At 64.3% G+C, this 22,753-nt stretch overlaps 2 protein-coding genes across 2 annotated transcripts in view; one reads left to right on the top strand and one right to left on the bottom strand.

Annotated features, from left to right (window-relative positions):
* The window catches only part of CACNA2D4 (calcium voltage-gated channel auxiliary subunit alpha2delta 4), an 87,558-nt gene that overhangs the window by 15,038 nt on the left and 49,767 nt on the right, over positions 1 to 22,753 (bottom strand). Inside the window, 3 exon segments of the mRNA XM_082350488.1 lie at positions 1,206 to 1,268; positions 1,459 to 1,503; positions 1,877 to 1,938. Of these exon segments, the coding sequence (XP_082206614.1) occupies positions 1,206 to 1,268; positions 1,459 to 1,503; positions 1,877 to 1,938 (170 nt within the window).
* On the top strand, positions 2,913 to 21,026 carry LRTM2 (leucine rich repeats and transmembrane domains 2). The gene is made up of 5 exons (XM_082350511.1): positions 2,913 to 7,162; positions 12,600 to 12,801; positions 13,271 to 13,404; positions 15,578 to 16,168; positions 18,553 to 21,026. The coding sequence occupies exons 3-5, from the start codon at positions 13,338 to 13,340 to the stop codon at positions 19,005 to 19,007; spliced, it is 1,113 nt and encodes a 370-aa protein (XP_082206637.1). The 5' UTR covers positions 2,913 to 7,162; positions 12,600 to 12,801; positions 13,271 to 13,337; the 3' UTR covers positions 19,008 to 21,026.

Below are 22,753 nucleotides of genomic sequence, written 5' to 3'. Positions count from 1 at the left end.
ACACACGGGGTGATAAGATAATGTAATGGCTGAGAAAATAAGGGTAAATACGCTGAGTAGACAAGTACTGAGAGAAACAGAAATCTGAGTAACTTTGCTGTCATAGATCGGCTCGCTCCCCGCGGCTCTGCCGGCACTCGGGCACCCAGACCTGAGAAATCACGCAGCCCAGGCCCTTATTCCAACAGGGGGAGGTGGGCCCAGGCCACCCAACCACACGTCTGATTAGTGGCAAAGCTCCCGCGGGACCACGCACCGTGTCCCTTAGGCTGGAGGCCCCTTGATGCTTCTGGCTCACTTCAAGGCATCACTTTAGGTGAATGTGTTCAGGGTTGGTTCAGGTGTAATTCCTGGCTAAATAAACAAGTTGGGGCTGAGCAAAGACAAGGTTGTGGCTATGCCTCCTCCTCAGCCGTTCTGGGCACGCGGGGTTCCTGGGCGCGCCGCCACGCCGTGTGATGGGGACTGTCACCCTTCACTCCCCTTCGCAGCAAAGCCAGGTGGGGGGTTAGGACAGAATTTCCCACGAGGGAGGTCCAGACGGGAAGCGCGCACGAAGCGGGAAGGCCTGGACCCGGCCCCAAGGAGATAGAAGGGTGGGCGCCGTGGCCTGTGTGTCCCCCAGATTCACATGCTGAAACATACCCCCCAGGGCAGAGCCCTCACAGTGGGGTTGGTGCCCTTAGAAAAGAGACCCCAGAGGCCTCCCTGTCCCTCGCGCCAGGAGGGGGCACAGTGAGAACCCCGCAACCTGGACGGGGCCCACCCCGGCCCCTGGCACCCTGGCCTCGCACCTCCTGCCCCCAGAACTGTGGTTTGTAAGCTGCCCAGTCTGGGGGTTTTGTTACAGCCGCCTGAACGGCCTGATGGGAGAGGGGAGAGGCAGAGGGGGGTAGGGGGTGGGCAGCAGGACGGGGTGTAGGACTCTGGGGGAGGCCCCCCAGGGCAAGGCTGCAGACAGAAAAGCCGGGGCCTCATCATGTGGACAACTCCCTACCAACAATCGTGGGAGAAGACCAGAGACGTAAGATTTCCTCTGGGCGTCTGAGTTGAGAAGTCTGGATTTTGGGGTCTTGCGGAGCTGGCTGTGGTTCTAGGAAGAGACTCCGTTTTCATCAGACCTTTTCCTCTAGTTGGCCCTGGGCCGGGATTGCTTCTGGGCTTTCTCCAACCATCGAGGCCGCTGGGCCTCCCGCGTGCCTTACCTCCTGGGGCCTCTCCGAGATCAGGATGAATCCGTTGTTGTCGATGACGAAGCAGTCCAGGTCCTGGGAAGAAGCCCAGAAGGAGGTCAAGGCCAGGCCCTGCTGCTGACCCCTGGTCCCTGCCCACCCGACCGCATACGGAGGCCCTCTGTGTGGAGCCCGGGCTGCGGGGAAGGAGGGGCTGGCCCATCGGGAGGACGCGGGTTGGGGGCTGCTTCCCTCCCCCACCGTGTTCCCCCCGTGGGGAGCTCACACTGTCCTGGCAGCTCTCCGGGCACGGACCCTCCGCAGCGCCGCACTGGAGGGAAGAGGGGAACCGTGAGCTGTGCACGTGTGTGTGTGTGGTGTGTGCGCGTGTGTGTGATGCATCCGTGTGGGGATGGAGTCCACAGCACACCTGTGATGTTGTGCAGGGGTGTGTCCCGTACCCGTTTGGTGAATGTGGTGTGAACTCAAGGAGTATGTACACGGTGTGACGTGTGTGTGTGCTTGTGTGGTGCGCCCGTGGCGCGTGCCTGGCGTGTGTGCCTTGCGTGTATGCGCGGGGAGTGTTTGCTGGGGGCTCCGGGCACTGAGATGCAGGCAGGGCCTTGCTGGTGGCAGCAGCCAGGTGCACAGGTCGGGGGTCCTCACCCTGAGCATCCACCCCCCCGCCGACCCCTGGCACCCACCTGCCGGGTGGCCGCCCAGAACGTACGCTGCAGGAACTCCATCCTCATCTGCACGCCCACGGCTGCCGGGAGCGGGGAAGGCAAGGCCATGGGGGTGTTTGGGGACGGGGTTGGGGGGGGATGGCAAGAGAAGACGTCAGATCTGAGTCAGAGGGAGGAGGCCCATCAGCAGGGGGTGGGGGGCCACTAGGCAGCCTGCAGACTAGCTTCCTGGTGGGGGGCACCGGTGGCTCTGTCTCTCCATCCCTGGAGCTCGAGGCAGGCGCCCTGGGAAGGCCGCTCTCCCCTTTCCCGCAGAGACCGAGGCTGGATTTCAGGGCCTCTGTGGGTAGTTACAGCCCCTCCACCTGCTCCGCTCCGGCCCCCCACCCCGATCTGTAAGAAGGCTCCTTCCTCGCAAGTCGAGACCGTGTCGCCCAGGCCTGCAGGAGGCTCCCAGCCCCAGAAAACCAGGCTTTGATGCCGCCGCCCACAAGGGCCGCCACGCCTCTCTGGTCCCCAAACGCTTGGAGAACGCAAGCCAGTGCCCAGATGCCAAGAGAAATCTGGGGCCAGAGAATAGAAAGAAAGGCAGGTTATAGTGAAAGAAAAAGAACAAAGAAACGAGGCCGGCCTCCTACCATCAGAGACAAGAATATAGACAGTGGGCTGAGTGCCAGGCACCCCGCGTCCTGAGCTCGTGTCCACACAGCAGGCCGGCTCTGCTGTCGCTGGGGCTTCACGGCTGGGGAAGCCTCGCCCGAGCCGCCTGGCCCCTGAACACAGAAGCGGGACCCACGCGCCCGGTGTCTCTAAGGCACCCCACCTCTCTCCTCTGGCCTGGCTTGAGCCCCCGTCGGGAGGGGGCTGACAGGCCTGGGCAAGCTCCCCGCTCAGGGCCCGGTCCCCTTGCCTGTGGCGTGGGGATGGCTCGGGCTGCCAGCACTATGCCGTATTCACGGGACATTCTGCAGTCACCCCAGTGACGGCTCGCTGGAGAGACTTTCCATCACAGTCGGGGGCTTCTTCGTTGCTGCAAGGCCCGGGGGGCGGGTAAAAGGCGTGGGCCGGAAGGGGACGGGTAGGCCCACATCTCGGTTCATGGCAAAGAGGACAGACCCAGGTGCAGCACCTGAGCTGCAGGTGAGGCGTGCTCCCCTCCCCCGTTTCTCTCTAAGGCTGCGGGAGGCCCCTCGTTCTTCCTGTTAGGACCACCCTTGATGTTCACTTTAGACAGATTTCTCTCACCTGTAGAAAAAGGCTGCATGAAAGAGTGGAACCGCCTAACAATTGTCAGAGGGGAGTCACATGAAAGCTTAGGATGTTCGAACCTCTGGGATTTAGGAACGCTTATTTATCCCGACCTTGGCCTCTGCGTCAAAGCTCTCAGACTCTTTCTCGAGCCAGACTCGGCCTCTCGATGTCTCGCTGCCAAGTCTCCTGGAGTCCCGGCATCTCTGAGCTGGGAGAAATTCTGTGATTTCACCACAGGGAGTCTTGAGAGAGCGGGGTTAGTGCTTCTCTAATGAAGCAGGATTTTGAGGCTTGTGGGTAGAGATGGGAGGAGTGAGACCTCAAGCCTGTTTTTCGGAACCAGGCTCCATCTCAGTGGGACCACGGGCTCCTCCAAGGCAAGCCCCGCTCCTAGGATTTAGGGCTTCCACCTGCCTGGTGCCAGTCCCCTTGGGTCACCAGTAGGCATCTCAAACTTCACAAGTTCAAGACCTAACTCTGGCTTTTCCTCCCCAAACCTCCCCACATGGGGACACACCTTCTACCTAATTGTTATCATTTTCCCGCGTCCCAACCAAGTGCTGCCGCCTTTGTTCCGAAACGTCACGCATCTGCCCACTCTCTCCACCCCTACTGCTACCCCCCAGAGCCACTTGGATTAATGCCACAGACCCCTGAGCGGGTCGCTCCCCACAGAAGCACGAGAGTGACCTTCCTGAAGATCAAATCACGTCTCTCGCTTGCTCAAAACCTTCCAAGGCCTTCCCGCTGCCCTTAGAACAAAATTGAAATTCCTTTGTAATTTGGTGTCCAAGCCCCCAAGGGAGCTGGCCCTGCCGCCCTACCTCTGACTTCAGCCCAAATCCCTTTCTCCCTCAAACAGGCCAAGCCTGTTCCCACCCCAGGGCATTTGCACCAGCTGCCTTCTTCCCCTGGGAATGCTCTTCCCTAGAACTTTAGGAGGAGGCTCCTTCTCATGGCTGGATCTCGGCCCAAACAGCATCTCCTGGGGCGGCGTCCTGACTTCCCAGATAACGCAGTCCTCCCTGCGGCCGGCCGTTCACCCTCTATCTCATCACCCTTTTTGTTTTCTAAGCTGCATGACTTATTTACTTTATTCTCATTTATAGTCTGTCTTGCCCCGTTAGAATGGGGGCTAAGAGCAGGCGGGAGGGTGGGGGGTTGAGTTCCAATACCTAGCACCTAGGATAGCACCTAGCATGCATTGGGGCTCAATTAATATTTTTCGAGCTAAATAAGTAAATGCTTGTGAATTCCACTGAGTCAGCCGCTTGGCTGGGAAGCCAGTTCTGCAAACCTTCCCCTTACCTCCGGTGTGGGCACCTTGCTGAACTCCTTCATCCACGTGGGGCCCCGCCCTTCTATAGATGCTTGCGATCTAGCTGGGCTCTGGTGCCCTCGAGGACCCAGAAGGGAACCCACAAAGAGACGGGGAATTCAGGTGAGACACAAGAAGAACCTCCTCCAGGGAGAACTGTTAGCCGTGCTCTGCCACGCCTGACGGCTTTACCTCGGGGCTCGAAATGTTTCAGATCCTTCTGTTCAACGCCTGCCTCACACCCCAAATCGTGCTTTTCCACCCCAGACACCGCGAGAGCCCAGCCTTCTCCTGAGAGACTCCAGGGCGGCCCTCGGCCCCCGTTCCCTCGCTCCAGTGGACCCCAGGCTGGCCACCCTGCCCCCGGTAGCTCCTGGAAGCCTGCTGTGTGCAGCAGAGAATAGCCCTGGGTGCTGGGCTTTGCAGACAGGGCAGAGCGCATGGTGAGGAGAGAGCCAGGCCCGGCCCGAGGGCAGGCGAGGCCTCCATCCTTGCAGGCTGCTTACCCCTCCAGGCCTGTGCTTGGCGGGTCCTTGTGTTAGAGCCCGACCTCGGTCCCCAGGGGGACCTACCGCAATCTGATGGAGGAGGAGCGATTGGACCCCCTTCCTCCTACCCCAGCCCGGCCTGTCGCCCATCCCGGGCCGAGTCCCGCTTTCCCTCTGCCTGCCTTCCTGCAAAGCAGCTTTTCTTTAAGACCCGCGCCGCTTGGCTGGCAGACAAAGAGCCTCAATAAGGCCACAGGCGGCAGACGGCTTATCAAGATGCACCTCTTTGCTCTGCGTCCTGGCTGTCACCTCCTTGCTGCTTTGTCATCACAGAACAGCTGTGCTGCACGCACACAAACCCTCCCTGGGGGGGTCATGCCCCGGGGGGCCAGAAACTCCATCGTCCCCCTCGCCCTCCCATCCACTTGGTCCTTGAAACCCAGCTGCAGGCTGTGCTGACCTGTACGAGGGCTGCGGAGTCAGCGGGGGCCCACCTTTTAGGTACCAGCTGGGGAGCTGGTGCCCAGGGACCCCGGAGACCTGCACCCCTCCTGCTCACTGCAGGGCAGCCCCGGGCTGTGGGGCTAACAGGCAGCTGACGGCTGGTCAGTGAGCAGCACAGCCCAGACTCTGGGCCCTGACACCCGGCTGCGCTCTTTCCTCCGGCTCATTCCTCACTCAGCCTGGCGAGGTGGACCCCTCTTCCGGGAGGGCCCCCAGTGTAGGAAAGGGGGTGAACCACCCACAGAAAGCTGCCACGCGTCCTCTGTGATACGGGTCAGAGGAGAAGGTCCCGCGGGCACTAGCCTGGGACGGTGCACCAGGACGTGAGTTCTGGTTGAGTTTTCAAGGAGCAGGATGTACCCCGTGGGTGAGGAGAGGGTCCCAGACTCCAGGAAGGACGCACTCTCCTGCAGCTGGGGGACAGGAAGCGTGTTTGGGGGCAGGTGAGGTGTGTGTGACATGGGCGTGGGGTGGGAGACAGGGAATCCCTGCTGTGTCGAACGGCGGAGCAGACAGAAGAGGGTGTGGGGGCATCCTGAGTCAAGGAGGGTCTCTCAACCCGCACCCAGGGCTGACAGTGGACCCCCCAGAAAGCAGGCGAAATGGAAAAGGGACGCCAGAAACATGCCACGTGTCCAGCTCTGGCCGGCGGCTCCTCCCCTGACTTGGTCCCTGGCTTCCTTTCCTTTGGATCAACACTTGCCTTCCCTTGGAATATCAATTTCTCCAACTCCTTTGTCCTGATTGGCTGGTAAAGACGTCTCTGAGTTCTTGATACCAGTCTCTTCCCATCCAGCCGAGATGGAGCAGAAGCCCAGGCCGGGGAGGCGGGGCTGGGTTTGGCCCCCTCCTCAGGGCTCGCCCCAGGTTGCTCCAGACAACCTGACTCCAGGCCCCGGCCCAGCCTGCCTGCATTTCCCTCCCCAAATAGCCCCGGTCTGGGGTCACGAGGCTCAGTGACCTCTGCGTGACCGCGTGCCACCGGCTGTGTGGCCTGGGGCCCCTTTCCGAAGGACCACCGGGCAGATGGGCCCCCGTGCACCCCTCCAGCTACCCCCTCTGGAATAAGCCGCCCCTTGACAGAGACCCGGATCAGCTTTCCCTTCCTGCAGGCAGGGTGGGAGACACTGCCCCCACCTCCAAACAGGATTCAGACCCAGCCTCCCGGGGCCTTTGTCCCCTGGGTCCTGCCCCTGTGTCCCCAAAGGCAAGGGGAGGGGGGACAAAGCCAGAGGGGGCGGCAGCCAGGGCTGGGAGAGCCTGCGGAGGTGGGGAGGGAAAACAGAGGGGCCTGGTAAACAGTCCTCCTCCCGCTGCAGTTCATGGCCGCGTCTCCCCCTGAAACGGGAGCGTTTCAGGGGTGAGCGCCTCCGGTGTGTGTGCGCCCGTGTGCCCGCCTTCCGTGGGCCCGCCTTCCCGTGTGCGCGCCTGTCGCTGTCATCATGGATATTCCCCCGCTGTCACTCGCTGCTCTCTGCTCCCCACACGCGCTCCCCCTCCCCGCCTGCCCCTCTCCACGGCTCCCGCGTCCCTCCCTCTCCTCCTCGGTGTGTTATTGACCCGGCTGCCCGCCGTGGGAGACGGCCTCAGGCGTTCCTCCCGCCGGGTCTCTGCGTGCCAGGTCCTGCGGGGGGATCAGGCTGGTGCCGCTGCGCTCGCTGTCTCCTTTCTCCAGGAATCCCAGGAGGGGCTCACTGCACGGCGCAGACCACTTGATTCAGGGCGCTCGCTGGGGTGCGGAAGGTGAGTGCCGTGGGCTGGGCAGGGGCGCGGGGGGTGCAGGGGCCAGGCTTGGGGCCCGAGCTCATCTCCGCTGGGCTCCTTGCCTGCACGGAGAGCTGCTTTGCCGCCTGCCTGGCGGCAGTGGCTGGGGCTGGGGCAGTGCTCAGGACCGGACCCCTGGGCAGCCAAAGGGCACAGGCAACTCTGACCTCCCAGTGCTGGGGACAGGAGGTGGGATTCTGCGGGGGAAGGAGGGGGAGGAGGCATTGCCAGTGCCAGATGACGGGCCCGGTGGCATAGAAACCGGTCCCTGCAGCATGGGGGGCGCCAGCCAGGAGCCCTGTGCCGCCTGCATGCCCGGCTCGGCAGCCAGCCCCAGGGACTCGGGTGCCAGGGGAAAGGGGGCGCTGGTGACAGGGCCGGCACAGAGGACGTCTGTGTGGTGGCAGGCTGGAGGGCTGGCGCCGAAGCGTGGGGAGGGACCAGGGGTGCTGACCGGCCTCTACAGGACGCCCTCAGCGAGGGGCGCTGGCCTCTAGGAGGCTGTCCTTGGACAGGGGTGCAGAGGGTCCCCCGAGCTGGACCTGAGTCCCCGGCTCGTATGGGGGGGCGTGGCCGGGAGTGGATGCGGGAGAGGAGCCTCGGAGCCCTTCCTCCGGCCCTTCCTCGAGGCTCCAGCTCTGCCCCCAGCCCGCCCAGGCCCGGTGGGGCTGGGGTCCCCCAGCTGCACACCCTCTCTACCTACGAAGAGCTCAAGTGGCCTTGGGGGGCAGGGTGGACTCAGCTTGGGGTGGGTGGTACGTGGCCGGGGCAGGACAACGCAGGATAGAGGCCGTCTGACCGGGAGTCCCAGCCTCCCCGCTCACTCTCGGGGCCCTTTGTCCTCTCCCTGAGCTGCTGTCCGCCTGTCTGGGGTGGCTGGTGGGGACACTGGCACCTGGCTGTCAGGCCGCCTGGGGCATTGCCTGGTCTGGCTCAGATTGACACCCGGCAGCTTAGCTAACTACAGGGCCGGGGGGCGGGCTGAGCGTGTGGAGATGGGCCGGGGCGCGCAGCCGGGAGGGGACCCGCGGCCGTGTCCCCCTCCACACCGGCACAGGCTCCATCCAGCTGCTTTGCCAAGAGAGGGAGACCAGGGAAGCCAGCTGGGGCGGGCAGGAGGAGGACGGGGAGCTTCTTCAGCAACCGATCTGGTTCCTTTGTGGTTTGGCTGGAAGCTGCGCCTGGGACAAGCAAACCCTGCTCCCATTTCCAGCCCCCAAAGCTGAGGGGCACGGGGAGGGGGGTGTTTTAGGGCTGGGGTGCCTGGGGAGGCCTCCCCCCCTCCTCCTACACAGATCAGGCCTCTCCACCCTGCCTGCCCGGGTCCACCTCCCGAGCCAGGCCCGCGGGCCCAAGAGCAGCTCCTGCAAGGGGTGATGGGGGCTTTTCTGTTCCGCTTCCCAGAGGGTCTGGTTGGGATTGGGAATGTCTGACAAGGAAGGATGACAAGGAAACGAGGCTGCAGGAAGGCGGGCATGAGAACGGGGCACGCGTTTAAAAATGCACCAGGGGGTTTGTCTGTTCCAAGTACAAATTTAGAGATTTAAAAAAACCAGCTTCCGCGCTGCCTGAGCCGCGTGTGTTACGGGGATGCCAGGCAGGGAAGCGGTGGGAAGGGCCCGGAAGGCCAGACCGGCGGCTGCAGGCGGGGCGCACAGCCTGGACAGCACCCCAGGGCTCAGCGTGGGCGCCCGCTGTCCCCCTGTCCGCCCGCTGTCCCCCTGTCCGCCCGCTGTCCCCCTGTCCGCTGTCCCCCTGTCCGCCCGCTGTCCCCCTGTCCGCTGTCCGGGTGCCTCTCAGCCCCGCTGGGTGGGCGGGCAGATGCTGCCCTTGAAGCCCCAGGCGTGGCCTCCGTCCCGGCCCTGCCTCTCGCTAGCCCGTGACCTTCACCTGTCTGCACAGTGAAGGGGCACAGAGGCCTTGTCCCGGGTTGGGGAACCTTGGCCAAAGGGAGGTCCCTGGGGAGGGGGGACACGGCAGGCCAGCAAGACGTCCCAGGGGGCAGGAGCCCCAGGTCAAGGCACAGTGGGCGCTGATGGCTGTGCGGCTTGGACACTGACTTGGGGGGACGGACGTGACCACGCAGCACCAGAGGAAGGGCGTGGACACCAGGCCCGCGTGGGTTTGCTGGAGGTTTCTGGCTGGAGACTGAGTCAACCCTGCCCGGAGGAGGAGTGGGGGGCAGAAGCACAGAGGGGTCAGGGCGCCCACCCTAACCTGGGCGTCTGCGGGGGCGGGAGCGAGGCAGGCTGCTCCTCCCGTGGGGCAGGGAAGCTGTCCCCGCCACCCCCACCCCAGCCTCCGGGGGCTGCCGCACCCCATGCGACTCCGCAGGAGCCCGTGGGCCCTTCTGCTCCTGCTGCCACCCCCGCGGAGCTCCCAGCCCACCTCCTCACCTCAGCGCGCCCCCCACTCCCCAGCAAGACCCCTGCCTCCCTCTCCCCACTGCATCTGTGACGCCCCCGGGAAGAAGGCTGGCGGGGAGGGGGCGACCCGGCTGGATGAGGGCACCCGCGTCGGGCGCAGAGAGGCAGCGGAAGGGCGAGGAAGGGCCGGTGGGCCGTGAAGGGCGGCACAAACCAGAGGGTGCAGCCCTCTCCCTGCTCCGGCTCCAGGAGCCTCCGCGCAGGCGGGTCAGGCAGAGCCGGCCTCCAGGCTTGTGAGGCTGCTGGCGCCCGAGGCTGCACTCTTCCACTGCCTGCCCGGAGGCAAGTTACTACGTGACCCGAGCCTCAGTGTCCCCATCCGCAAAACGGTGTTAACAGCGCTTCTAACCCCAGAGAGCCCGTACACAGGTGCTTCCCTGCGGGCATGGTTTCTCCCCATGCGGAGCCCTGCTGCAGGAGCTGTTACCGTCAGCATCCCCCATCACCGCCGCCCCCCGCTGCCCGGGCCCCGGCCATCCCCTGTCGGGGCCTCCCCGGAGGTGCCGGGTCTGCCCTGCCGGGAGAGAAGTGACCTAGCCCAGTGCTTCTCAAACGTGACCAGGTACGTGAATGGCCTGAGATCTTGCTAAGAGGCAGATCCCGACCCAGTCGGCCTGGGCTGAGTCTAGGAAGATCCTGGCGAGGCGGGTGCCGATAGTCTGTGGACCACGCTTGAGCAGCAGCGGGCTGGGGCACAGAGCCCATGCTTCTATTCTGGGGGCGGGGTCACTCAGCCTGCAGCTCCTCAGCCCCATCCTCTATCCTGATTCTCTCAGCAGAGCCCAGTGAAGGAGGCTGGGGACCCCGCTGGGTCCACCCTCCTCTCTGTGTCCCTGTCCCTGGCACTGGGACAGAAATGCCCACAGGCTGTGGGGCTTGGAGCCCCGAGACCGCCACCTCACTCGTTTCCGTGGCCCGTCGTTCTCCCACCTGGGTGGGGACTTCCCTCCCAGACGGTGTGAATTTATTCCGCAGTGGCCACGCCTGCCTGAGCTGCTGTGCTCCTAGCATCCTAATGTAGGTCACCCCCTTTCCTGACAAGGTAGATGCTTCTGGGGGCCGGAAGGGGTGCTGGGTTGGAGGTGGGCTGGAGGGCAGGGTGCTGGACCCCACAGCGCCTGAGGGTTGCTTCTGTGGTCCCCAGGGAGCACAGGCTACATCCCCATGGACCTGGGGGGCCTTGTTCTCGTCACGTTTCTTCAGAGATCCCAGGGCGTGGGTCTGAGTGTGGAAAGGGTCCTGGGTTGGGGGCGGCCCTTGGGGGGCTTCTCTAGACCCTGCTTCTAGGCTGGAGGTCCCCCCGTGCATCTGTCTGCCGGGGGCACGCAGGAACTGCGGGAGTGAAAGCATCTGAGGATGCTGGAGGGCTGCCAGCGTGTGCGTGAGTGCACCCATGTGCGTGTGTGTGTCAGCACGTGCCTGGCTGCACGCTCTCTGGGGGGGTGGTCTGCATCACATGCTGTGCTGGGAGCCCGTGTGTGCACCCCGCTCAGCGCACACACGTGTCTCCCCCCAGGGGCCACTGCTGGGGGACAGTCACCAGGGAGCGGGCCTCCGTCCCTGACCGGCCGTGTGACCGGCCGTGCTGGTCTCCATCTCTGAGCCTGGCTGGCCGCTGACCCGCCTGACACCGTGTGGGCGCTGTGAGCTGCTGACCTGCGGGTCCTCGCTGGCGAGAGGAGTGCGGGACTATTCCAGGGGTCGGGGCCGAGGCCCACGGAGAGGGTGGGCAGTGTCCTCGGCGATGGAGGTCTGGGAGGCTGCGTGTGAGCGCAGCCCACGGTGACCGCCATGTGACGGCTGCTGGCCTGGCACGGGCCCAGGCACAGAGAAGGAGACCCAGGTGTGAGACTGGGGGGGCCAAGAAAGAGAGGTCCCGCAGACGTGCTGTAAGCCGCCGCCCCTCCCCGCGGACACAGGGCACTGACGTCTCCCTACGTCTACCTGGGGCTCAAGTCCAAGCTTGGAGTCCCCGAGACTGTCTTGCAAGATAATGTGTCCTGAATTCAGCAAATGTTAACTCTCCTCCCCTGATTAGATTGACCCTCATGGAGGACAGTGTGTTCTGGCCATCACCTTTAGAGATAAGGAAACCGAGGCCCAGAGGGTTTCCGTGGTTTGTTTAAGTTACACAGCGAGGGAGCGGCCGGCAGGGATTTGAACCCAGAGCCCTCCCTGACCTGGGAGTCTGAGCCAGGAGCCCGGGGGACCTGGCCCTGGGAGGGTAGCTGGAAAAGACCCCTCAGCTGCTCTGGCCATCTCCTCCGCCCCCAGCCCAGGGCCCCGGATCCATCCTGTAGGCATGTGGGTCTGCACGCCTCGCCCCACACCTGCCCAGTGCAACTCGCTCTGCGGCCCCTGCGAGGCTGCGAGCCCCCTGAGTGGGGGGTGAAGCCCAGAGCGACAGACAGGCCCCCCCAGCGGTCCCCCTCTCCGGCAGGCCCTCATCCTGAGCGGGCGCCCTTGCCGGGACCCAGCTGAGGGCCCCCGGGGCTGCGGCGCTCCTGGGCTCACGGGGCCACGAGGCTGCTTGGCAGCGGTAAGGGGGGAGGAGACGGGAGAGGCCCCCAGTGCCTGAGGGAGACCCTGCTCAGATGCTGAGGCCCCAGCGGCTCCTCCCACCCCTCAGCTCCGCTCTGCTCTGCCACTGGCCCCTCGGGCTCCCAGAATTAAGGCGGCTGTGGGAGGGGAGCGGGAGGCTGCAGCCCGGAGCCCCCGGGTCCAGCGTGGCCACCGAGCAGGGGAGGCTGCCGGCCCATCGCTGTCCGTTCGCCACCTCGCGCTGGGCCGGCTGCAGGGGTCCGCAGTCCCCTTTCCCGCCCCTGTGACGGGGCCCTGGCCGCGTCTGGAAGGGAGCGGGACCGGGACAGGGCCTGTGCCGTTGGGCTGGGGCAGGGCAGGTCACCGGGGCAGGGGGAGGCCCCTCGGGAAGAGGACCCGCTCTCTGCGCCTCAGCCTCGCCCTCTCCCTCCCCTGTCCCCCGACGGCAGCGGCTGCAGCAGAGCCCCTGAGCTGATGAGGTTTATCCCCGACCTGCCGGCGGCGGAAGACAGAGCACGGCCGCTCACCCCCCGGGAGACGGCGGAGGGCAAGCAGGGGGCTTCCGCGTGGCAAGAGCCGGGCCTGGGCCTCACCCGCGAGCCGACGGCCGCCCCTGCGCGGGGCCTGGCCTCTGCCTCCTCGGGGGCCATGGTAAGAGTGCAGTGGGGCTGGGGAGCCAGCTGGCCCTGATGATTTCCGCGCCTGGGGCTGGGGGAAGCCCGGAGGCAGAGGAGGCCACGTGGCTCCAAACACGTTTAGGAGATCATCCAGGGAGACAAGAAGAAGAGGCGGGCAGAGGCTGGGCGGGAGGTGAGGGGTGCGGGGGGTGGACGGCTCCTGCCTCGCCCAGCACTGGCCTCAGCACTGTCTCCGGCCCCGGGGCTCCCGGGATGCCCGCCCGCCCCTCCACGCGCCCCCGCTGTCGAGGGAGGCTGAGGCTCCTGGCTTCTTGGTCCCCCTGGCGGCTCCTCTTCCCACCCCCCACCCCCACCCCCGCCCAGGGAATCAGAGCCGAGACGAACAGGAGCGGAGGGTAAAGAGACACCGGGCCCCCTGCCTAAGCCCGGGCTGGACCGGCCTGACACCTGCTTCCGCTCAGCGCTCTCTCCCTCTCTCTCAGAACTGACCGAGCGGACTAGGGGCTCCTCTCGCCCTCGAGGTGCAGGGCCGGACAGCCTGCAGCCACCATGCTGGCCCCGGGCAGCGGCCCCGAGCTGAGGACCTGGTTTGCCCCACTGTGGAGGCAGATCTCTTGTGAGTGGAGGGGGGTCAGCTTAGCGGCGATGCGGGGATGCTCTTCCCAGCTGCGGCGATGCGGGGATGCGCTTCCCAGGCGTCCACGGCCTGGGTCTGGGAAGCAGGGCCCCGTCCCCGCAGCCCTGCCCACGGTGCCGGGGGAAGAGCTGCTTCTGAGCTCTGTGGAGGGCGGGTCGGGAGCAGGGGCTCCACAGGCAGTTCTGCCCCCCCAGGTGGGTCTGCTCCTGCCCCCAGTGGCCCAGCCCCTGCGAGTCCTGCTTCTCTAATGGCAAACCTCCCTCTCCCTGCTCGGCCATCAGCTGGGTGGGCCTGGAGGCCTCTCTTAGGGCTCAGCCCCCGTAGCTCCGAGACGGAGGGAACCAGTGGGCTCTGGGGACGTGACACTGGAAGGGACCTTAGGGAGGGGGTCCAGCCCCTCCTCCTGCACATGGGGAAACCGAGGCCGCCCACTTCCCACAAGGGAACCTCGTGAGCTGTCGGGTGAAGGAAGCCCTGGGAATTCTCTTCACGAGGTGAAGGGTCAAGGCTACAGGGTAAGAGGTAAGAATGGTCTCGAGGGACGTCCCTCAGCCTGACTTCTGCCCTCGCACGGTCAGCCCTGTGATGCTGCCGCCCCAAGACACAAGCAGCCTGAATTATTCACCACGCAGAGCAGCTGATCCCGAGGGACCCAGCTCCCCTTTCAACCTCCTTTCGAATCACTCAACACCTCGCAACACAGGGCTCTGTTTTCTTGTCACTAGAGCTTTTACGCCAGCCTGAATTTCTTGGAGGTGGGGGGCAGTGACCGTAGTTATGCTGGTCCTTTTGAGAGGGAGGCTGGATGGGTTGAATGTTTTTCTGGGGAAAGTGAGGTCTGAGGAATTCAGGTGGCTTCCAGAAGGCACGGCGGGGGTAGTCTGACAGGCTGACCTGGCCGCAGACAGCTCAGAGAGCGGGAGGGTCAGCGGCCCAGCAGGTGACCTCAGGTGGCCGGAAGGGCTTCCAGTTGGCGTCCATGGCCGTGCCTGTGCTCATTTCCCCCCGAGAACAAAGACGCTCAGGTGTCAGCCTGGCAGGTGCCTCTCAGGAGTCACTGATCCTCCAGGAAAGGGGGGTACAGTCCCACCCTGTTCCGTCAGGGTCTGCCCTTTGGGACACCAGACACCAGACCCCTACTAGACACAGACTCAGGACCGTCCCCTCCAGACCCCTGGTCAGGGCAGCTGCTGCCCCTTCAGGTGGAGCCAAGCGGCCATCACTCCTCGGCTGGGGCCTTTCCTCCCGGCCCGGTGGGATCCTCCCTTCCCCTTCCCCAGGCACACCCTGGGGACGGTTGGGGGCTTTGCAGCCACTCTTAGAAGGGTGGGCCACGGAGCGAGCTGCCTGTGGGACTGTTCTCTGAGCACCTGTCCCCCTGCAGCTCTGCCACAGGGGCCCTGGGCAAAGCATGGGACCGTGAAAGGAATGCTGTCAACAGATCTGTCCTGCGGAAATTGGGGACAGGAGCCCAGGCTAAGGGCAAGGCGGCTGTACAGTGAGAACAGACGTGGGACTTGCTCCGGGCCCACGACTTTTGGGGCTCGCGCCCCAGCGTCCTCCATGTGGACGTGGAACTCGGCGTCTCACTCCGCCGTTTCCACAGTGGTCTCTGGGGTGGGTCCTGGGCGGGCCCGGGCTCCCTCCTCACCCTGAGTCGCTGGCCCACCTTGGAGGTGGGACTCACGCAGACCAGGGAAGTGGTGGCAGGGGTCGGTGTGCCCCTTCGTGCGTGCAGCGCGGCCCCTCCCATGCACAGCCATCAGCCCCGTGCAGCTCCAGGTGGCGGGGTGGGGGGGGGCGGCGCAGAGGGGAAGGAAGCAGAGCCGTTTTCTCTGGACAGAATCCTTCCATGGCGGCGGCCCTGGGAGAGGAACATGGGGTGGCTCCTCTGACACCCTCACATCCTCTGTCACGTCAGCGTCTGTGGTGTCAGGGCCGTGTGGGGACCCCGGGTGCCCGGCGGCGTCCGTCCACACGGACGTGCTGCGGGGGGTTAGTTCTGTTTTTACGTGGTCAGCAAGCGCTAAGGCACCGCTCGTGGTTGGACCAGAGGGGATCAGTGCAAGGCCGCGTGCTGGGAATTGGATGCGAGGGGAAGGCGGCGGGAGCTGGCGCCCCGCTGTCCTTCCATCCCCCGTCTGTCCCCCAGGGCTCACCTGCTGGATTGCCCTGTGCACGGCGGAGGCCCTCCCCGCCTGCCCCTTGCCCTGCACGTGTGACGGCCACGGCCTGCAGGTGGACTGCAGCAGCCGGGGCCTCACCGCGCTGCCCCCGGACCTGCCGGCCGCCACCCGCACCCTCCTGCTCCTGAACAACAGGCTGAGCTTCCTGCCCGGCGGGGCCTTCGCCAGCCTGTCGGGCCTGCAGCGGCTGGACCTCTCCAACAACTTCCTGGACGGGCTGCCGCACACCGCCTTCGGGGAGCTGGCCAACCTGACGGAGCTGCAGCTGCGCAATAACAGCCTCCGCGCCCTGGACCCCGAGCTGCTGCGGCCCCTGCCGCGCCTGCGCCACCTCGACCTGTCCCTCAACGGCCTGGCCCGGCTCCCGCCCGGCCTCTTTGACGGGCTCCCCGCCCTGCGCTCCCTGTTCCTGCGCGCCAACCGCCTGCAGAGCCTGGACCGGCGGACCTTCGAGCCCCTGGCCGGCCTGCAGCTGCTGCAGGTGGGGGACAACCCCTGGGAGTGCGACTGCCACCTGCGGGACTTCAAGCACTGGCTGGAGTGGTTCTCCTACCGAGGTGAGCACGGGTCAGGTCGGGAGGAGTGGGCCCAGCCTGGCCACCGGCGGGCAGAGGGGTTCCGCGGCCCCCTCCTTCCCATCCCCTCCGCTCCCAGCCGCCTTTCTCTGCCCTGTCTCCTCAGGCTGACTCTCTGTGACTTGCTCTCACTTCTGTAGGTTTCGGGATGGACTTAAACACACAGTATCATTGTCCTCTGCCTCTAGGCTTCCCTGGCCCGGGAGGAGGAGGGATAAAACCACCCTCGCTCCTCTGAATAATGCAGCCACCTCTTAAGTACCCACAGTGTCGGGAGGGTGGAATAGAGTTCAAAGCCACAAGTGCGCTCACATTTTCTTTTTGATGATGATCTCAACTCCTTCTCCCTAGAAGTTCTGTTATCGAAGCTTTTACTAAGAAGCCAAATGCTCCCCCTTTCGGTGACCCGGGAAAGTTCTAGAATGACCTTCGAAATGATTAAATGAAATGGACAAGGGCAAAGAAGTAAGCCTATTGGCTAAAAGCGCCAGATCTGGGTTTGCCTCGTGGCTCTGCCACTTACTAGCTGTGTGATCTTGAGAGAGTTGATTGACCTCTCTGTGGCTGTACTCTCGTCTGTGAAATGGGGCAAACAACAATATCTATCTCAGAGAATCACTGTGCAGATTAGGTAGGTAACACATGGAAAGCGTCTGGAAAAGTACTCAGCGTAAAGTGAGTCCGCAATAAAACTTACTCATTTATACGTCCACTTGCTGGTGGAAGTCATAATATTAACCGGGTTTAATTAGACACAATTTGGTGTCTAGCATGAAGTAGGGCTCCATGGATATTTGCTGAATGAGTGAATCGATGTGAAAAGAACGCTAATGCTTTCGTCAAAGTCTTACTCCTTTTGTTTCATAGTGTTTCCACAATTTAATTATTTGCATAATATTATCACGTGTTAGTTAATTAAAAACATTTTACAAACGATAAAGTGCCATGAAATGTTAGTCACTGTGATACTTTCTCCCGTTTTTGTGAGAGGAGAAATAATAACACTTGCATGGTTTCCAGTTTCCAAATATCTTACCATGTACATGACCTACTTGAACCCTAACTGCAGCTGAGATGGCCATTCTTACTGACAGCCAAGAAAATCGAGACTCATAAGCAATTAAATAAGTAAAGTGATTCGCCCAAGATGACCTGGCCGGGAGGGAGTCAGCCTCAGGTTTTTGGAGCCGGGAGGTAAGGTGGCTGCACCTCCACGCCCAGCCCCCGCCCGTGCAAAGGCCCTGGACACAGTGCACGGGATGTACGCCTTGGACAGGGGTCTGGAGAGCCAGAGCGATGTGTGATCTGGAGGGGACGTCCTTGCCCCTCCAGACAGTCACCGGTCATCGGGAGCTAAAGGGCACGGAGGGGGAACGTACATCTTAGGAACTTTTCACTAGTAGAGTTATTTCCCGCCATGCACTCCTCCAAAAAAAACCCAGACCAAACCAAAACAAAAAACCTGGGCTCTTTTCCTCCGCACCCGGGAAAGGTTGATGTCTACTGTGTGAGGAGACTGCGGCGACGGGGCTGCAGGAGCCCAGGCGCTTCCGTGGGGGCCGCGCCTGCGTCTAGATCTCGGGCTGCCGGGAGAGGCCAAAAGGGGGGTGTCTGGGCAGCTCCTCCTCCTCTCGCCCCACCTGTGCTCTGCACCCTCCCCCCCCTGCCCCCCCAGTCGCGGGGTGAGCCTGCACTGCCCGCACGCCCTCCTCTGCCCTCGGGGCTCCTCAGGGTGCCCTCCCAAGACGCCCCTGTGCTCACAGGTGCTGTGGCCGGGCTGCTGAGGGGCCACCGCTGCCCTCAAGGAGGAAACTGCCGTCCCTGCGCCCTCCTCTCCCTCTTCCAAGGAGGAGCCTTAGGAACCAAGGTCCCGCCCGCGTGGAGGAGCAGGGCCGAGGCTCTGACTTCTGTCCTTTGCGGGGGCGGGAGGAGCGCGGGGGGCGGAGTCGCTGGGGAGAACAGAGCCGGCGGTCACGGACGGCGGTCAGTGGAGAGGTCAGTTAGGAGAGGCACGGGCTGCTGTCTGGCAGGGCTCCTGGCCCCTCTTTCCTGAGCACCCGGGGCCAGCTTGACTCTGGGGAGCAGGAGAGGTGGAAATGTTTGCTTCTCTGTCAAGTGGGATCAGGGACACTGTCCATTTTATGAGGCTTCTGCGCGGGTTAAACGCCGTGACACGTGTCCCCGCCTCCCTGTCACTGGGCGCCGTACGCCAGTCCCCCTAACCTCTCCCCTTCCTCTCCTGTCACCGTGACTCCAGGATTGATAGTGCTGCGGATGGAAACTCGGCCTCCCGGGCCTCGTGTGGGGACCTGGGGCTGGGGGAGGGCGTGCCGGCCTCAGCCCCCCTTTTCTCTCTCCTGATGCAGGGGGGCGCCTGGATCAGCTGACCTGCACCCTGCCCAAGGAGCTCAGGGGGAAGGACATGCGCGCGGTCCCCATGGAGATGTTCAACTACTGCTCCCAGCTGGACGGCCAGCAGAGCTCAGCCGGGCTGGAGGTCCCCGGGCCGCCCTGCACCAAGGCCAGCCCGGAGCCTCCCAAGCCCAAGCCGGGCCCCGAGCCCGAGCCTGAGCCCAGCACCGCCTGCCCCCAGAAGCAGAGGCCGCGGCCCGTGAGCGTGCGGCGGGCCATCGGCACCGTGATCATCGCGGGGGTGGTCTGCGGTGTGGTCTGCATCATGATGGTGGTGGCCGCTGCCTACGGCTGCATCTACGCCTCCCTCATGGCCAAGTACCATCGGGAGCTCAAGAAGCGCCAGCCCCTGATGGGTGACCCGGAGGGCGAGCACGAAGACCAGAAGCAGATCTCCTCTGTGGCCTGAGAGCCCGGGGAGGGGCCGGGGGGGCACGCCAGCCCTGCCTCCCCCGCCCCCTTTCCACCTTCCTCCCAGCCTGCCAGCAGACGGGCCCGTGTCTCCACGGACTCCGGAGCGTCCGCGAGATACCAGTAAGCTGACGCTCCTCGCTGGACCGCCAACGCTCTGGACCACGGGCAGAAAAGACGTGTGTGCGAGCAGAGGCTCCCGGACCCAGCGCCCCCGTGCCCCTGCGGCTCCCGGCACAGTCACAGCCGGTGACGCCCCCCACCTCATCTGCATCTAGGGGGTGCCGGGCCGGTTTCTGCGACTCTCTGCTAAGCCAGGAAGATGCTGGGCCCAGCTCCCGATGGCTGGTTCCGCCAGGAAGATGCTGGGCCCAGCTCCCGATGGCTGGTTCCGCCAGGAAGATGCTGGGCCCAGCTCCCGATGGCTGGTTCCGCCAGGAAGATGCTGGGCCCAGCTCCCGATGGCTGGTTCCACTGTGCATTCAGACCAGCCCAGCCATCTGGACCAGCACTTGGCAACCCAGCACCACGCCCTCGCCAAAGCCATCTGTCCCTGCATCACCAGCCACCCAGCTCCGGGTCACTAGTCGTTCTCACTCAAGCTCGGCATCACACACACAGTCACGTAGGGACAGAGGTCGTGGGACCTCAGGGGGCAGAGCCAGGCGTCCCCCCGTGGTCTCAGCCCTCGGGCCACACACCTCCTGCTTGCTTATGCAACCTCCTGCAGCGGATGGGGAGAAACCCAAACCCACGGCACAAGGATTCCTTCCAGATCCTCTCAAGAGGCCAAGGTGGTGCTGCCGGATGAGACTGCCCGTCACCATGGTAACCCGCTCACACCTCTCCTGCTGGGATTTCCAGGGACGCCTGCCCAGAGGCCTGGAAGCTGCGGCGTGTGTGGACGGTGGCCTCCCCAGAGCCCGGCCACGCACCACCGGACTCACCCTCAGCGCTGCCGAAGTACGTCCCTGCCAGGCCCCGGGGGGACCCGCACCACTCCCACTCCCACAGCCTGCGGCCCGAGAACCGCTGCTCTGCACCTCTCACCGCCATGTCCCGCCCTCAGCATCTCCGGGCCCGTGACCTCAGGGCGGGGACTGGCTCATCCTCTGTGACCCTCCTGCCAGCATATACCAAACAGACCCCGGGAGCAGGGAAAGGACCCCCCGGTTCTGCTCAGAGGTCTCAGTAATGGGGTCCTTTTCCCAGCGTTCTGTCAGCTCAGTCTGGCTTCCCGGAGTCCTCGTGGCACCTGGACTGGGGCCCAAACCGGAGCAAGGGCCCAGGGGCCCATCTGCTCGTTACCTGTAACCCCCCGCAAAGGGACAGAGGCTGGGGGTGGGCGTGGGAGGCGGCAGTGCAGGGTGGGGTCCACCGGCCCCCTTTCCGAGGTCTGCCCCCCGGGGGAGTGCGATCCCGGTGAGTCCTGGGCCTCCCTGTGCCGGACGTCAGCCTCCCCGCCGCTTACGGAGGGTCAGGTGCCAGCAGGCCGGTTTCTGGCTCTGCGACGGCCAGGAGTCTAGGCAGTGGCCCGGGGGCGGCCGTCAGAACATGGTTCTGAGGCAGGACAGGGGTGGAGGGGCCGGCTGCAGGCTGCCCACCGGGCTGGCCTGCAGTCTTCCTTCTTGGGGCGCCAGCCGACACCAGACCTGGGGCTTTTCTAGAGGGGGTCAGGGAAGGCTGGACGTTGTCAGGGGTGGTGTCTTCAGCCTAAGACGGAAGATTTTTAAAGGCAAAATTATATTTCTGGTTCGTTGTTTCAGATGACCAATAAAGACTGTATTTTCCTATGTACTACCTGGTTTCCTTGGGCGGGAGGGGACGCAGGAGCCAGGAGCCAGGACGGTGGCTCCTGCCCCCTGACCTCCCCAGATAGGTGCACAGAGTGTCCCCAGGCCCCTAAGGAGGACGGCAGCTCCCGCCCGAGGCCTGGCCTTGGGGCGCCCCCGGGAGGGCAGCGGGCGAGCGCGGAGCCCCGGGCCTGCTCCCAGCCCCGCTCCGAGCGAGGCTGCCCTGCGGTCAAGGGCAGACGGCCACGGGGTAGGAGGCGCGCCTTGGCCCTGGGGACCCTGCTGCCTGCCGGGAGGGGCGGCTCCCCGAGAGCTGTCTAGGGGACTAGGTTTCACCAGCCTTGGAGGGGTGTCGCTGGGTTTGCAGGACGAGCCCCGTTTAACGTCCTGTGCTTTTGAGGCTGACGTACAGACGACCCCTCCTCAGGGCTCAGCAGGCGCAGGATCAGAATTATGGACCGGAGGGCTGGGGCGGGGGCGGGGGAGGAGTGAGCGGACGGCAAGGCCTCCGGCTGTTCGCCCACCTGAGGCCCGCGTGCCCCACCTCGCCTGACTGGCCGGGCCTGGGCTACACGGGTCACAGTCTTCAGACCAAGATGGGATTCTCTTCTAGCCAGGAGCCCTCCCTTAGGTGACACCCCAGCGAGCCAGGAGCTAATCCCCGGGAGGCGGGAACCAGCAGGTCCCTGTTCCAGGAGTTCGGCTGGACCCCTTCCTGGGTGGGGGTAACTGGGGAGAGGTGCCCTCCTGCGGCCCTGACTGGTACAGCGGAGCTGGGAGACCAGGCCCCATGGGGGCAGAGCGCAGATGCACTGTCCTGAGCGCGCCCCGCGGTCTGAAGGCTGGGCCGTGCGCACGCAGGCGGAACTCCGAGGAGAGGAGCCGTCAGGCAGCTCCAGACAGCAGGCCCTCTGCACAGAGGCCGCTGGGCTGGGGAAACACACTTGCAGGTTGTGGTACCACCATGGCACTTGGCGATGTTTCCCAAGCGGGGCCTGGAGGGCACAGAGACTTGAAAGTGGGTCCTGATCTAAGCAGTAGAGTCCTAGAAATGTTGCGTGAACCGTTGAGAAATACCTGCTTAGAGGTTAGACGACGCCGCCTCATTCATCTGCCTGGCCCTTGGCTGTCCCCCTAGCTGCCCTTCCTCCTCCTCCCCAGCCCAGGGCACAAACATCGAACGTGCAGCCCGTCCGTCACAGAACACACGAGGAAAGGAACTGCCAGCACAGCACACGCAGGTCCAGGGTCAGGGAGGCGGAGCCACAGGCTAGGAGGAGGAAGTTACAAAAGGAGACTGAAAAAAAATAATTGAAGCGTAAAGGTCTCCAGTGCCTCATCCCTGTCCTATCCCATCCGTGCCCCCCCGAGCGTCAGAGCGATTGTCTGCAGTGAGTTGAACCAGAGGCACCCGGACACGGTTTCCATGGCAACCCCTCCTGGCTCTAATGCAGCGCTGAGTTAAAAATGATGCCAAATACTCGGAGAGTGCAGGAGAGCGCAGCCAGCAGGCTGACCCCGCGTGCCTTCTATTTGCTGGGCTTTCGGGTGTGCGGGAGCTGAGAAGGCCACGTCATGGAGGGAGCGGGGGCTACGGGACAGTCTTTAGGGTCTGGGCTTAGCAGGCCAGGCGAAGGACAGAAAGGCGGCTGGGAAGGCACGGGTCCCCCCAAAGTGCCCGGCGGCGCAGCCTCAGGACCCGTGACACACGTGTTTCCAAACGAGGCTCCGAGCAACCAGACCAAGCCCTTCCCTCCCTCCTGCATCGCAGCGTGGACGGCCGTGCCCTTGCTGGGGCGGGCGGACAAAGGGGCAGCCTGCCTGCCGGGCCGCTCCGCCCTGCCCTTTGCCCGGCACTCAGCCTGGGGGAGAAGACACGAGGGGCCCGCTCGCCTGCCCCTGGCAGCTGCGGGGTCCCCCACAATGCAGGCGCCCGACCCCAGTGCCCAGG

This window comes from Balaenoptera borealis (assembly GCF_965194805.1).
Source record: "Balaenoptera borealis genome assembly, chromosome: 13".
Lineage (NCBI taxonomy): Eukaryota > Metazoa > Chordata > Mammalia > Artiodactyla > Balaenopteridae > Balaenoptera > Balaenoptera borealis.
This window is presented reverse-complemented; position numbering and strand designations above follow the sequence as displayed.